This window comes from Microcaecilia unicolor, chromosome 7, assembly GCF_901765095.1.
Source record: "Microcaecilia unicolor chromosome 7, aMicUni1.1, whole genome shotgun sequence".
Taxonomy (NCBI): domain Eukaryota; kingdom Metazoa; phylum Chordata; class Amphibia; order Gymnophiona; family Siphonopidae; genus Microcaecilia; species Microcaecilia unicolor.
In genome coordinates, this window is record NC_044037.1 from 89932802 (window position 1) to 89946938 (window position 14137).

The following is a 14137-nucleotide window of genomic DNA, read 5'->3' on the forward strand; positions in this document are numbered from 1 at the left end:
GAAAGGTGGAGAAAGAATCCTGGTCGCTGAATCCATTTATTACAGTGAGTCTCTTCACCATTGATAATGAGTTCCTCCAAGTACTGAAGTTGTCTTCACTGGGCAGCTTAGTGTCCCTTCAGGATTGCTTGGTACTCATTTCACAGTGGCTAGCTGACCATAGATTGGTTCTCAATAAAGAAAAGACCCTAGCTTGTTGGCTTACAGGTGGCCTCTCTAGTCCATCTATCCCTCTAACCTTATTTGATTTGCTCACTCAGCCTGTAGACTCATTCCAGTGCTTGGCAGTCATTTTTGACTCCCACCTTACAGTCACCCCTCAAATCGCAAACATCTGTAAAACAGGTTTCTTTATCCTCCGTAAACTTTGTTTAGCTCATCGATACGTTAGTGCTGATATCTTCCATTCCTTGATATTGGCTTTACTGAAAACTAGATTAGATTATTGCAACATAGTCTATTTAGGTTGCTTCAGATCTCACATCAAAAGACTCCGGTCCTTTCAAAACATGGCCATTTGCCTTCTCTGCCATGCCCAGCATCCTGATCATGTTACCCCATTATTGCAGAAATACCATTGGCTACCAGTTCAACAGCACATCATTTTTAAGCTCCCGATCTTTGTGTTTCAAGCCTTCTGACTCAGTCTCCCCCAGTATCTTTCCTCGCTTACTATACCATATTCACCATCTCACCTACTCCGTTCACTATGATCATTGTTTGGTTTTACCAGCCCCCAAATTTGCTCAGTTAGTCTACAAGACACCATGCCTTCTTCTTTGTGACACCATTTTTCTGGAACTCTCTCCCTTTGCATGTTCTTGCTGAGCCCTTGTTTAACAGTTTCAAGGCTGATCTAAAGGTCTGGCTTTTTGTTCAGGCTTTCAACCTACCCTAAACCTCATCTGACTGGTAGTTTACCGCTGCCAGCTCCTCCCTTTTTTTTCTGTGAAACTGTATTATGTTTTTCTTATATCTGTCCTCTGATGTGATTGATTATTCTTTTCTATCAAACATATTGTTGTTCCTTTTCTTTTCCATGTGTTGTGAATCAATGTAAACCATCTAGATCTGCTAGTTAGGCAGGGTGGTATAGCAAATCTAAATAAACTATAAACTATATGGTGAGGTGCAGGCATAGTAAATGTCCATTGTCAAAGAACCCTGTACTGGGGCTGTGTCGTTCTCAGACCTCTGTGTAGGGATTGCGCTTCATCTCAGGGAGGTATCAGAATAGGCCAAATATCCACAACCCTGCGACTGTTGAAGTGGAGCAGATGGCTTTTGGTATCCTCTTTTTTTTTTTTTTTTTTTTAAGACTGCGAGAAACCTGCCGGGACATGATTGTGAAGGCAGAATGAGCATGGGTATGTATGTACAAAGTTATATATGAGAAGCAGAGGGGATCCAACTTTTGCCCATGAGCCCGGAAGTCACATCAGCTGTAGCTCAGCTTAGAGAAGGAATAGGGAAAGGATGAAGGTTCTCTAGTAGCTCTCATGGTGGGCATGTGATCTCTGCACCACTCTCAGCTTGAGGCTTCTGCTATTCCTACAGGTGCCAGTGTTATTTCCTTGCAATTGACACCTCTTGCCCATTTGTATGTATTTGAATGTGGCTCACAGCATCTCAGTTGCAAGAACAAAAAGAGCATTTCTGCTCATCCCAGAGAGAGCGCAAAAGAGCTTCATGTTGCCAACTCACTCCATATCTCATACTCATGCCCATGGTTGGATTTGAGGTCTTAGTGCCCATTGGCATCTTTGCATGGAGGGGGTACCTTCGGGGTGCATCCTCCTCTTCAATACCCCCTCCCCACCTAAATTTGCTCTTCTGAGGCCCATGGCAGCCATAGAAAGAAAGTAAGAGGCTTGTGAACTGGTTTGTGCGTACATGCCCTGCTGTGAGCCCATCTCCTCCCGTACAGACTACCTTTTATCAAGAAAGCTCTCTGAAGGGTGGGGCCACTGCACAGCCTGGGGATCATTCACCAGCCCACAGGCTCTGTACTAAGTCTCTTTAGTTGGTGCCACACCACCCAGATGTCTATCCCTGTTCAAGTCAGTTAGCTTTATTGTCTTCTCTCCTGATCATCTACCATTTTGAAAATCATCAACTACAAAATATAATTCATAACCTAAAAGACATCTGCACGTATCAATGCATTGATCAGCAATCAAAACTTTTAAAAATGTGATCAGAATAAGTTAATTACATAAATTGCTTATATGATTAATGTGATGATTTCAAAAAACAGAAATTAAATGATAGTGCCAAACATTTTAATAATGCAACACAACTATAATCTATAAAAAATATATTACCTTCCTTATCATAAGCAATGCATCTATCTCTCCCTCTCTCTTTCTCTGTGTATGCATGTATGTATATTTATTTATTAATTTATTTGTTTGTTTGTTTATTTATTTTCCTCTTTGTATGATGTCACGTCTCTCATTTTGTTCTGCTCCAGTCATTTGTCAGAATGTGCATTTTCCAGGTTCTAATGTTTATGGCTGTTCATTTGCTGTTCAGATCTTTTTCAGTTTGTACCTTAGAAAATCAATTTTAACTGTGCTTGCGTATTCCACCATATGGTTCTCATGGCATATTTATGCATTGTCTGATCATTATAAACTGCTTTAGTTTCTCACGCCTTGTGAATTCAGCATTCATTTTAATATTCTCAAGCAGAAATCTCTTCTCTTTGTAGGTTCACTTCTGCACAGATTTTTCCCATTGTTCTCATGCTTCATATCACCTCCTCATACTCGTTTTTCTACCCATTTGAGATATTAGCTAAAATATAATTTTTATTAGCCAGCAGTCTGAAACTTTTGGCGGGGGGAAGAGGCAGGGAGTCTAACAATTTCTTTCAGCTTCTTTGGACTTCTAGCTCACCTAAAAAAAGCTGGGGTGATAGTACCAAGAACCATCATTTGCAAAAACTTGAGGGTTACCTTTACCCTTCTCTCCCATAAAGCACAGCCATCACAACGATATCCCTCTGCCAGCAGCCATCAGTCCATGACTTCATCTGGAACTCATTATATATATAACTTGCCGGTAGGTGGGGTTGTGGTATGGGACAATTACCATATTTTCACACATATAGCGTGTGCGTTTGTATACATTTTTACAAACCATGCACACCCCCATCCCACTATGGGCTAGATTCTATATAACACACTTTAAAAATCAGCGCTAAAAAAATACCTAGGTATACTTCTTAGAATACACTTAAATTTCTGCACAGTTTATAGAATACACCAAGCGCCCATCTGCATGACTAAATTTTGTCAGTCAGTTACGCCAAGTAAAACTTGGTGTAAATGCCGACGTCTAAATTAGATGCTGACCCAGTGTATTCTATAACAATGTGCATAGGGGGCCTTTTACAAAGCCACGCTTGCATTTCTAGCACATGGTAAAAATCAGCTGGCGGTAAGTGCTGAGATGCCCATAGGAATATAATTGGCGTCTCGGCATTTACCACCAGCTGAAAGACCCCCATAGATTTTAGAAACACCCATAACCTGCCCATTCCACGCCCATGGCCATGCCCCTTTTTCAGCTATGTGACGTAGAAGAATATGCTTAGAAATTTGTGTGCATAAATTCTAATTAAAGTCAATTATTGTCAATTGCTTGTTAATTGGCAATTAGCACTGATATGCTTATTAACTAATTAAGTTGCGCATACAAATCCAGAATACGACTGGATTTGTACACAACTTAGATCATGCTATATAGAACCTAGGGGTATACACGTGGGCGTGCCATACAGATGTATTTTTACTAAGATACGCTAATTGCAAAATTAGTGCGTTTGTATTAAGGCTTTTTCTTTTTAGGATTTTTTTTGCAGATTTTGTGCACTAATAATGCCTACAAGAACCTAAAAAGGAAAGCCCTTCAAAACAAGTGCATTAGTTTTTTCAGTTAGCGCATCTTAGAAGAATTAACTGGTATAGTGTGTGTTATATGGGCACATTATATCAGCTTATTTTTGCATAGACATGCAACTTTCACGTATATGTATAAAAATATGATGTCTCACTCCGATGAAACAATAGCTACAACTCTAACTGCCTTACTGGACATCTGACCACCCAGCTTCTGCTATAGAATACTAGCATAAGCCCGCATTGGCGTATCTAAATGTGGGTGTGCCCACTTACGCTAGGTCTGTTTATAGGCATAAATAGGCACATCTAACTATGGCAAGCAGCGCACACAACTTACAGTATTCTATAAGTTATGCGTGTAAGCGGGAGACACGCCTGTGCCCTGCCCATAAGTATCCAATTTGCATGCACAATTTAATTGAATATCAAGATAAGCACTGATAATTAACTTAACAAGTCATTATTGGCAGTAATTAGATTTAATTGACATATACGTGAGTAAATTTAGGCACAAGTTCAGAAATGGGGCACGGATATGGGAGGCTCATGGGCAGAACGGGGGCATTCCTAAAAATTACGTGCATAGCTATAGAATAAGGGGGAATTTGTACCACATTTCAGTTGATGACGTGGCCATGTCTAAAGTTAGGTGCCATTCCCAGGCATAAGCGCTATTCTATAAACTGCACCTAAATTTAAGCACGGTTTATAGAATAATGCTTTTTTAGTGCTATATATAGAATTCACCCCATGCCACTTAAACACACTTAAGGCACTTGCACTCGTAAGTAGCACTTTTTGCTGCAGTAACTACAGGTGCACAGTTATGGAACTGCCCTTTTAACAGATGAATTAGCATACGCTCTTAAGCGTTAACAGCACACACTAATTCACAATGCTAACTTCTTAGCACACTTTAGTAAAAGGTCCCCTTAGACTTGCAGTTGCATTGGTGCTGCCGTGTCACCATCATGCACCAGTGTAGATTGCTCAGATCAGGCTGATCAAAGGGAAAACGATGAGCCAAGACAGGATTTGAAGCGAGACAACTGCTGAGATGAAAAGACATTAGCAGGTTATATTGAATTATTACAATAATGGTGGTGTGTGTTTTATTAGATAGCTATACACAGCAAGTCTGCCCTGTTCTAGGAAATGCTAAAGTCCAGACCCACTAGGTGATAAAATAACAGAGCTAAAGACCTTGTGGAAGGCAGAGAATATGCTTATCTGCCGTGCTTCTTAGCAATTTTGTAAAAATAATTCAGTCCAAGTAAAAGTCGACATGATTTTCCAAGCCTTAGAAGCAGCCAGTCTGCTATGTTGCCCTTTACTGCACTGTCCTATCCAGCCAGAAGGAAAAAGAGAAGTGGTAAAGCATCAACACTCTTTTACCAGACACATTTGGTTTATGCATTAAAAGAAACATGAAATATCTTTTTAATCTCTGATAAACGGTGCCATAGGGACTCCATTACACTGCTGTGAAAGAAGCCCTTTCACACTGAGCTGAACTCAGAACCTGCAGGGAGCAGTTTGCATCTTTTTCAAAATGGAGATGAAAAATAAAAGATTGGACTTGCCCCTTTCCCCCGTGCACTGTGGGTGAGATAAAGATGCTTCCATTCCTCTCCCCCACAGACACCTTTACCTTTCCTGCTCTGCTGCAGTGAGATGAGAGACTTCTTACTTCCCAGTGGAGTGACAAATTGCAAGCTGTGATAACTGCCTTTCTCCCAACTTAGTTTTATAGTTTTGATTATTTCACTACAATGGCTTCCAGCAGCATAAGAACCACATTTCAGATAATACGCGCTCGGTGATTTAGGGCTGTAGGTGCATCCTGCAATTAGATTGCTAAAGTGGAGATTACCTCTGAATCTTTTGGCACGAAATGTATTAACCTCAAGGGATGATGTGCAACCTGAAGCAGAAAACGATGTGCATTCGAAGGGCAATAAGCCCTCACAAAGAGTCATTCAGAATCATACATGCTATGAAACTGTCAGTCTCTCTTTATTCATTGTATAGCAAAAACTATCTTTTCTAACAAATTCTTTTTTTTTTAATGTGAACAAAAAATGTTTCTCACTGAGCTGTTATAGGACAATTCTATAACTGAGTGCCTCAAGGGGTCCTTTTACTAAGATGCAGTAAAAAGTGCCCCTTACGCAGGTCTTTCCTATGCGCTAAGTCCATTTTTACTGCAGCCCTAAAATGGCCAGTTTTCTATTTTTTTGTGTTAATGGCCCTACATTAACATTGTCGCCTTTGTCCCGGGGCATCGCTGTATCCAGAAGGCGTTGCAATCTCTCATCTGAGAAACTAAGAACATTCTTCCACGCTTTAAAAGCTGTGAAATTTAGAGGTTTTCTCCTGTTTCCTTTTCTGACACACCTGCATTAACGTTGTCATTACTGCGCTGCCATTTTAAAAAATTACCATGTGAGCTCTTGCCACCACTCATAGGTGGTAAGGACTCATTCAGTATTCCTGTGCTAACCAGTTAGCACGTGTTTAGCACAGGAACGCCTACTGTCTGCTCCAACATACTCCCTCAATCAAAATTAAAAATATATTTTTTAGCACACTCCATGGATGTAGCATGACCTCATCATTTGGGGGGTCTGGAGCCCAAAGGAGGGGGGCACAGTTTGTCTTGCCTCCCTGCCGCAACCCCTGCCCCACTGCAACCCCACATACCTTGGCTGGCAGGGGTCCCCAACCCCAGTAAGCTGAAGCCTTTCTCCAGCGCTGTTCTCTGTGCATTGCCTGCCTGCTTTCCCTCATGTTACGTGCATGCTCGGTTTTAGTGAACCTGAGCATGCACGATGTGTCACTACCTTATAGCATAGTACATAATGCATTTGGGTATGTAAGTGGTGCAAATTGGTGCATTTACATGTGCATGCCGTTATAGAATTGACTTTTTTATAGTGCTTGAAGGACTTTACCTGTGACCGACCTGTGCATGCAACAAGCCATAATAATTCCTGACATGCAATGTGTTTTTTCCAGCTTTTCCGATCCGCTCTCTGACCCACAGCGGGGGCCAATCAGAGAGCAGCTTCGAGAAGGCAGGAAGGTCGGCTGCTGTCAGATTGGGCCATTCTGCAGGTCAGAAAGTAATTCGGAGAAGCTGCCAGAGAGGTATGTAGGGAACGACTTCAAGCCCTGAGCAAAACTCATTTCCATTTGTACATGTGAGAGTGAGAGTTTATCATGTCTTGAGGAGTTTCATTCTGTGCTTAGAAGCAATTCCTATTGTTACACTATGTCTATACGAGCCATGATTTAGTGTTGTCATTTTAACCAATTAAAAATGTAACTTGTGAAATAGTAGTAGCATTATTAGACATCTGCGCTGTTGTTGTCCAGGTTACCTAATAAAGAGAAGTGTCAGGTACTGGATTCTAGATAGAAAGAGAACAAGAGATGATTGGAAGGAAGGGAAAATAGAAAGCTGATGGAATGTATAAAAGAAGCTATCAGAGGGGCTTAGAACAGCCAGGATTATCTGGAGAAGGGTTAGCATGGCAAATAGGAGAAGTATAATTTAAAGCATATTTTGAAAATTTGAAGTATATGCATAACATTTTTTGTTGACAGGCTTCAATTCAAAAGGTAAGGTAACATTGCAGAGGTGCATAGGAGCGACTCGAAGAGGGATCAAAGTATACATCACAGAAGCATGGTCCTTTATTGTAAAATCCACTTAGTCTTTAATCCATAGACTAATATGAGCCGTGTTTTGACATGAAATGCCTGCGTCAGGGGTTAAAAGTCTGGATTTCAACTTTAAAAAAAAAAAGGACAAAAAGCACAAGGACCAAAATTGCTCAGTCACATGAACACTTTCGAACAGCGTCTTGCAAGACGCTGTTCAACGTGTTGAATGCTGTCTTGGAAGACACTGTTTGAAAGTGTTCATGTGGCTGAGCATCTTTGGTCCTTGAACGTCTGTATTAGAATATTGAAGCTGAGATCCAGTCTTCTGACCCTTGATGCAGGCATTTCATACCATAGCACATCCCATATCGGGCCTATGGATTAAGGACTGTGGGTTTAACAGTAAAGGACCAAGTGTTTAGATCCCAATCTTGAAGGCCCGTGGTGCTTTGTTTACTGTACAGGGGCCACAGACATACAAAGGAGGCCTGGAGTGCCTATGTGAGAAGTCCGAAAAGATGCCTATTTTAAGCCTGTTTTATAAAGGCAATATAGACACCTATGTGCCCTCATAAAAACAGGCACCCAGAGCCCCAGTAATGCCCAAATGACAAAAAACATACATTTAAACCAGCTCCAAAGGTGATGTAAATGGATACGTGTACTCTAAGCATGTGCTTATGTATGTTAGCTAATACTTGCACACTTTGCAAGTCCACCTCCAGGAACACTTCAAGCAGATCATGTATAAAGTAGGTGCAAACTCCCCATTTGCATACTTTTTACTTGCCTGCAATTTTATAAAAGCCCAGTCCTGCATATAAAATAGGTTTCAGATTCAGAAAAATTGTGATAAAACTACCCCCAGCATGGGCTGGAGAAAGGTCTGAGCATGAAGAGGGGGGAGGGAAAAGAGAGACAGCGATCAGAGGTTGTGGATAGTGGCGTGAAAAGGTTATATGTGGAGGATAGAAAAAGGACTGAGAGAGGAATAGAAGGAAAATGGAAAAAGGCAAGTTGAGACAGAAATAGGCACTAATCCATTTCTCAAATTGTGTCCTTGATTCCTCAAGTACTTAAGACTGACTTGAAAAGGGCATATAAATAATGAAATTTCTTTATAATGCTGAACACAAATTTTCTACATAACACACACATTCTCTCTCTCTCTCACTCTCTTTCTTTTTCAGAGAGAGAGAGAGAGAAAGGGCATAGAAGAATTTATTCCCCACCTCCACCCCACATTGTTATATGTGTGTGTGTTGTACCTTGTTTGGTGCCTTCACAAAAGTAATCAAGTATTAATAGCAAATAAATAAACATGTTCAGAAAAAAACAAAGGTCAGTAGCTGCCATGTTGTCTCTTTAGGTAGAGAATGAAATAATTTTCATTGCCATCACTGAAAGGCTAGCAGCAGGGCTGTCCTTGCCATGGACTAACTGTGTTTTTGCACATGGCCCTGCTTTGTAGCACCAAAGTCGTATGCAAATTAGGCTCTGCAATGAGTGCACATGACCCCACTTCTGCCCCTGACAGCAGTATAAAATGTTGGCCTCTCTTCCATGAGGAATGATTGTCTTCCCTTCTCATTACTCATTCCTTGGCTGGTCTTCTGTGGCTGAGAGAATAGGATGCAGCTTTATATAGAAATGCTCTTTAGACAAGCAGTGTATATGCTCATGAAAAGCCATGGCTTATCTTTCTCTTGATCAGATTTACACTTAGATAGACCTAACATCCCTTCTACTACTACTTATCATTTCTATAGCACTACTAGACGTACGCAACGCTGTACACTTGAACATGAATGTTTGATACATTCATTTTTAAGGTGATCAAGTGACTGTTCTGCTATATAAGACAGATTATTTCCTGATTTGGGCTGACTGTGATAAAATATCTGAATACATTTGTTTAGGTTCAAGTTTTATTTTTTATATGTTTTGTGCTGCAAATCATGGTCACAGCCCCAGCATCATCACCTTCTAACAGAACCGTTTGAAACCAAAAGGTAATCAGAAGAAGAGTAGGTATTTATAATGTCAGCAATCTATTAATAATTAACACAGAACTTAAAAAAAAGAATAATCAGAATTCATTAACTTAGGAGCATAGTTATCAACGTGAGCTACCAAGAAGACATGTTATTTTACCTCTAACTCATGCTATTTTAGCACAGGACCCATTCTGTGCAGTGAGATCTAGTTACTAGTAACAGGGGTTAACAGTAAAATAACACATCTTAACGGTAGCCCACAATGATAACTTCCCACCTTAATTAAAGAAAAAAAAAATGTCTCTACAAATCAAACTCGCTGCTATATGTAATAAAGGTAAGCCAAGTATAGGGCAATTAAGCCATTGTGGCATCACTGATGAGGTTGGTTCTTAGGCGTTGGAGGAATGAGGCATTATGACATCACAATATCAGCTCTGGTTATCAGAGACTGAAACTCTTAGGGGGGTAATTAACATGGCCTACTGTTAAGGCATGTTATTTTACCACTAACGTGCTATTTTAGCACAGGTCCCATTCTAATCAGTGAGACCTAGCTACTAATAACGGGGGTTAACAGTAAAATAATGGTAGCAATTCTATAAATTGGAACCAAGATTAAGGCACCTTGGCACCAATTCTATAACATCATCTGGGTGCCAAGATTCTGTTATAGAATACAAGTGTAAGTTGACATTGGTGTACCTAAAGTTAGGTGTCAACAGTTACACCTATTCAATGGCAGTCATAACTGTTGGCACCTAAGTGTGTCCTGAAGGTGCACAACTTATAGTATTCTATTAGGTGTGTGCATACCTAAGAAACACACCCATGACCTGCCTACTCTTTGCTCATGTGTGTGCCCCTCGAATCTAAGCAGTTTTGGTGAGTAGAAAAACTCCTAGCACTTAAGTGCATAAATGCTAATTTGTGGAGCTATTATTGTGTAATTTATGTGTCCAGTTGGTGCCTCTCTTTAGGCACAAATTTATAGACTTTCTCTAAATACATCTAGGGCTACTATTAAGGGGTGGAGTTATCAACATGGCTTGTTACTAATAACTGGGGTTAATAGTAAAATAATGGGCCAAATTCTCTAAATGGCACTCAAAAATTGGCAAACAGGAGACAGTGAAGGTGACTCAAATGATACACAGATGATGTTTCAAGAGTTCTAAAACTTTATTGTCCAAGAATCATTACTCGACATGGCTGTGTTTCAGCCTATCTGGCCTGCCTCAGGAGTCTCCAACAAATTGTATGTGTAACCTCAGATAAATGACATTGAGGGGCATAATTGAACGAAAACGCCTATCTCCATGGGCGTTTATCTCCAAGAACGGGTCCGTGAAGGGGCGGACCGAACCGTATTTTGGGAAAAAATAGACGCCCATGTTTTATTCAACAATGTGTGAGCTGGGCGTTTTTGTTTTTCAGCGATAACGGAAAATGAAAGCGCCCAGCTCAAAAACGAATAAATCCAAGGCATTTGTTCGTGGGAGGGGCCAGGATTCGTAGTGCACTGGTCCCCCTCACATGCCAGGACATCAACCGGGCACCCTAGGGGGCACTTTTACAAAACCAAACAAAAAGGTAAAAGAGCTCCCAGGTGCATAGCACCCTTCCCTTGTGTGTTGAGCCCCCCAAATCCCCCTCAAAACCCACTGCCCACAAGTCTACACCATTACTATAGCCCTAAGGGGTGAAGGGGGGCACCTACATGTGGGTACAGTGGGTTTGGGGGGTTTGGATGACTAATAAGCATTAAGCAGCACAATTGTAACAGGTAGGGGGGATGGGCCTGGGTCCACCTGCCTGAAGTCCACTGCACCCCCTAACAACTCCTCCAGTGACCTGCATACTGCTGTCAGGGAGCTGGGTATGACATTTGAGGGTGAAAATAAAAAGTTGAGAAACTTCATTTTTTGTGGTGGGAGGGGGTTAGTGACCACTGGGGGAGTCAGGGGAGGTCATCCCCGATTCCCTCCAGTGGTCATCTGGTCATTTAGGGCACTTTTTGGGGCCTTATTCGTGAAAAAACAGGGTCCAGGAAAAGTGTCCTAAATTCTAGCTAAAAACGCATACTTTTTTCCCATTATCGGTGAAATGCGCCCATCTCTGTTCAGCAGATAACCACGCCCCAGTTCCGCCTTCGCCACACCTCTGACACGCCCCCATCAACTTTGTCCGCATCCACGACGGATTGCAGTTGAAAACGTCCAAAAATCGGCTTTCGATTATACCGCTTTATTCGTTTTTGTGAGATAAACGTCCATCTCCCGATTTAGGTCGGAACTTGGGCGTTTTTCTCATTCGATTATAAGCAGGATTGTGCATCACAAAGGAAAACATTCTGTTGCAAATATTTATACTGGCGTCATCCACTGCACGTCAAGAAATACACAGATCAACTCTCAGTGAAGATCTCTCCCTCTCTGGAAGTCCTCTTACAGCACCCCTTCTGGTGCATTGCAGGTCTAGCACAAGGTTTCTTAAAGAAGTATGCACACTGGGGAGCGTCCGCACTGGGGCTCCATCAAGGACTTCTATGGCTGATGTACTGCAGGCACCTAAATTTAGATGCACCTATACCAAGTTGTGCTAGTATTCTGTAACAAAGTCCAGGTGCCCAGATGCTGTTATAGAATAGACTCAAAGCCCAGCATCAGTGTGCCTAAAATTAGGTGGCCACTTATAGAATTCCCCCTCCCTCTAGGGCAGACTGTGGACAGAGTGTTGATGGGATTGGGACTTTTATGTGTTATAAAATACACTCATAAGCACCAGTTCTTACTGGCACATACATGCACAAAAGTATTGCATTCTCAGAACAGGTGTAAGTTTGTGTTGCAGCTTGGGCTCAAGGTAGGCTGAGGAGAAAATAAAACTTGCAGGAGTGTGAAAAATAGGACCTAGGTATTTGTTACCTAGAAAAGACAGAGAACATGATTGACAGTAGTATCCAAATACATAATGAAAATTAGCTCTTTGTGAGTGTGTGTGGGAGGGTTATCAGTGCTCATTTGCCTTCTGTCTCCACTGGGGAAAGGACAAGTGCAAATGATCTTAAATTGCAATAAGCAATATTTCAGTTAGTTAAGAAGAATTTTTTAGCTGTAAGGGTAATTACGCATTGGAACCAGTGTTGGAATATCTAGCACAGGAAATTTGACAAATATTTGTTTGGGATGATAAGGTATAGTGAATCCTGTCTGAAGACGAGGAGTTAAACCGATGACCTTTTGAGGTCCTTTCTAGCCTTCTGACCCAGTGATTAATTGAGAAAACTATTGGGCACTATTCTTTCTGACTCCAGCATTTCCCCAGGGCTGGAATATGCATTTTTGAGTTTCTAAGCTAGATTAAAGCTTCATAACATTAAAATATGAAGTGAACAGGAGTGAAGACACATAGGCACTAATCAATTGAGTGTGCTGACCATAAAAGGTTGCAGCCTTAAATTCCGGGTCTTGGTTATTAATGGCCATGAATTTTTCTACTTCAAAGGCATGAATCAATACTGGATCTTTCCTAGAATGTTGTCCTGCAGGATATGGTACAGAAGCTATCCACACTAAGAGGGGAAGTTATCATGGGCTACTGTTAAGACATGTCATTTTACTGTTAATTCCAGTTATTAGTAACTAGGTCTCATTGCATAAAATGGGACTTGTGGTAAAATAACGTGTCTTAACGGTGGCCATGGAATTCTATAGAGTGCACCTGGAAATAAAGCTAGTACAGACCTGCTATTGATACCTTAGTAGGCTGACTAGTTTACTTCCGGCCCTCCTGTTGTAACAGATATATCACAATCAGAACCATAGTTCCATGGCTGTAGCAAGCTATAGATGTATATTGCACATACCATGGCTATAGATGTATATTGCACATACCATGGCAGTGCCCCCTCCTTGCCTCCCCCTCCTGCATCACAGAGTGCCTCTCTGCTTCCTTCCTGCCCACCCCTGAACACACAGTGCAGCACCTCCACCTGTCTCTTTCCTACCCTCCCCCCCCCCCCCCCCCCCCCCCAGGAATCCTCTCTTTTCAAATCTTCCAGTCATGGGTAAAAGATCACGTTCAGCAAGAACAGCAGTGCTCCACAGAGCCTTCTGCTCAAGCATGATCCAGTCATTGCCGGCTCCTGTCCTCTTTGATGCTCACTTCCTGTTGCTGCGTGGGCCAGATCCAGTAGTGCCCCAATCACAATAGAAAGTTGACAGGCACTATTTTGCAGAAAGCGAGTTGCAAATTGGATGGAAGGTATTATATTGTTAGTATGAAAATTTTAGCAAATGCATAAATTATTGTAATTTGAGAAAATATTTTACTTCTACAATAGATTTAGATTATTAAAAATGCCAAATAAATGTTCTGCATTTGGCTGTAAACGTGGCTATGACAGCACTCAGAAACACGGAGCAAAATGACACCAAGATCAAATTTCACATGCTTCTCTTCAAGAATAAAGACATGTTGGATAAATGAATTAAGGTTAATCTTTGAAAAGTCTGGTTTCCTACAAAAAAATTCAAAAAGTTGTTTGCTTCACCTTCGGCC

The 14137-nt window shown here is 41.3% G+C and overlaps 1 protein-coding gene across 1 annotated transcript in view; it reads left to right on the plus strand.

Annotated features, from left to right (window-relative positions):
- Positions 1–14137, plus strand: part of MID2 (midline 2) — a 721370-nt gene that overhangs the window by 687795 nt on the left and 19438 nt on the right. Inside the window, exon 10 of the mRNA XM_030209458.1 lies at positions 6927–7058. Coding sequence (XP_030065318.1) covers positions 6927–7058 — 132 coding nt within the window. The remainder of the gene's footprint in view (positions 1–6926; positions 7059–14137) is intronic.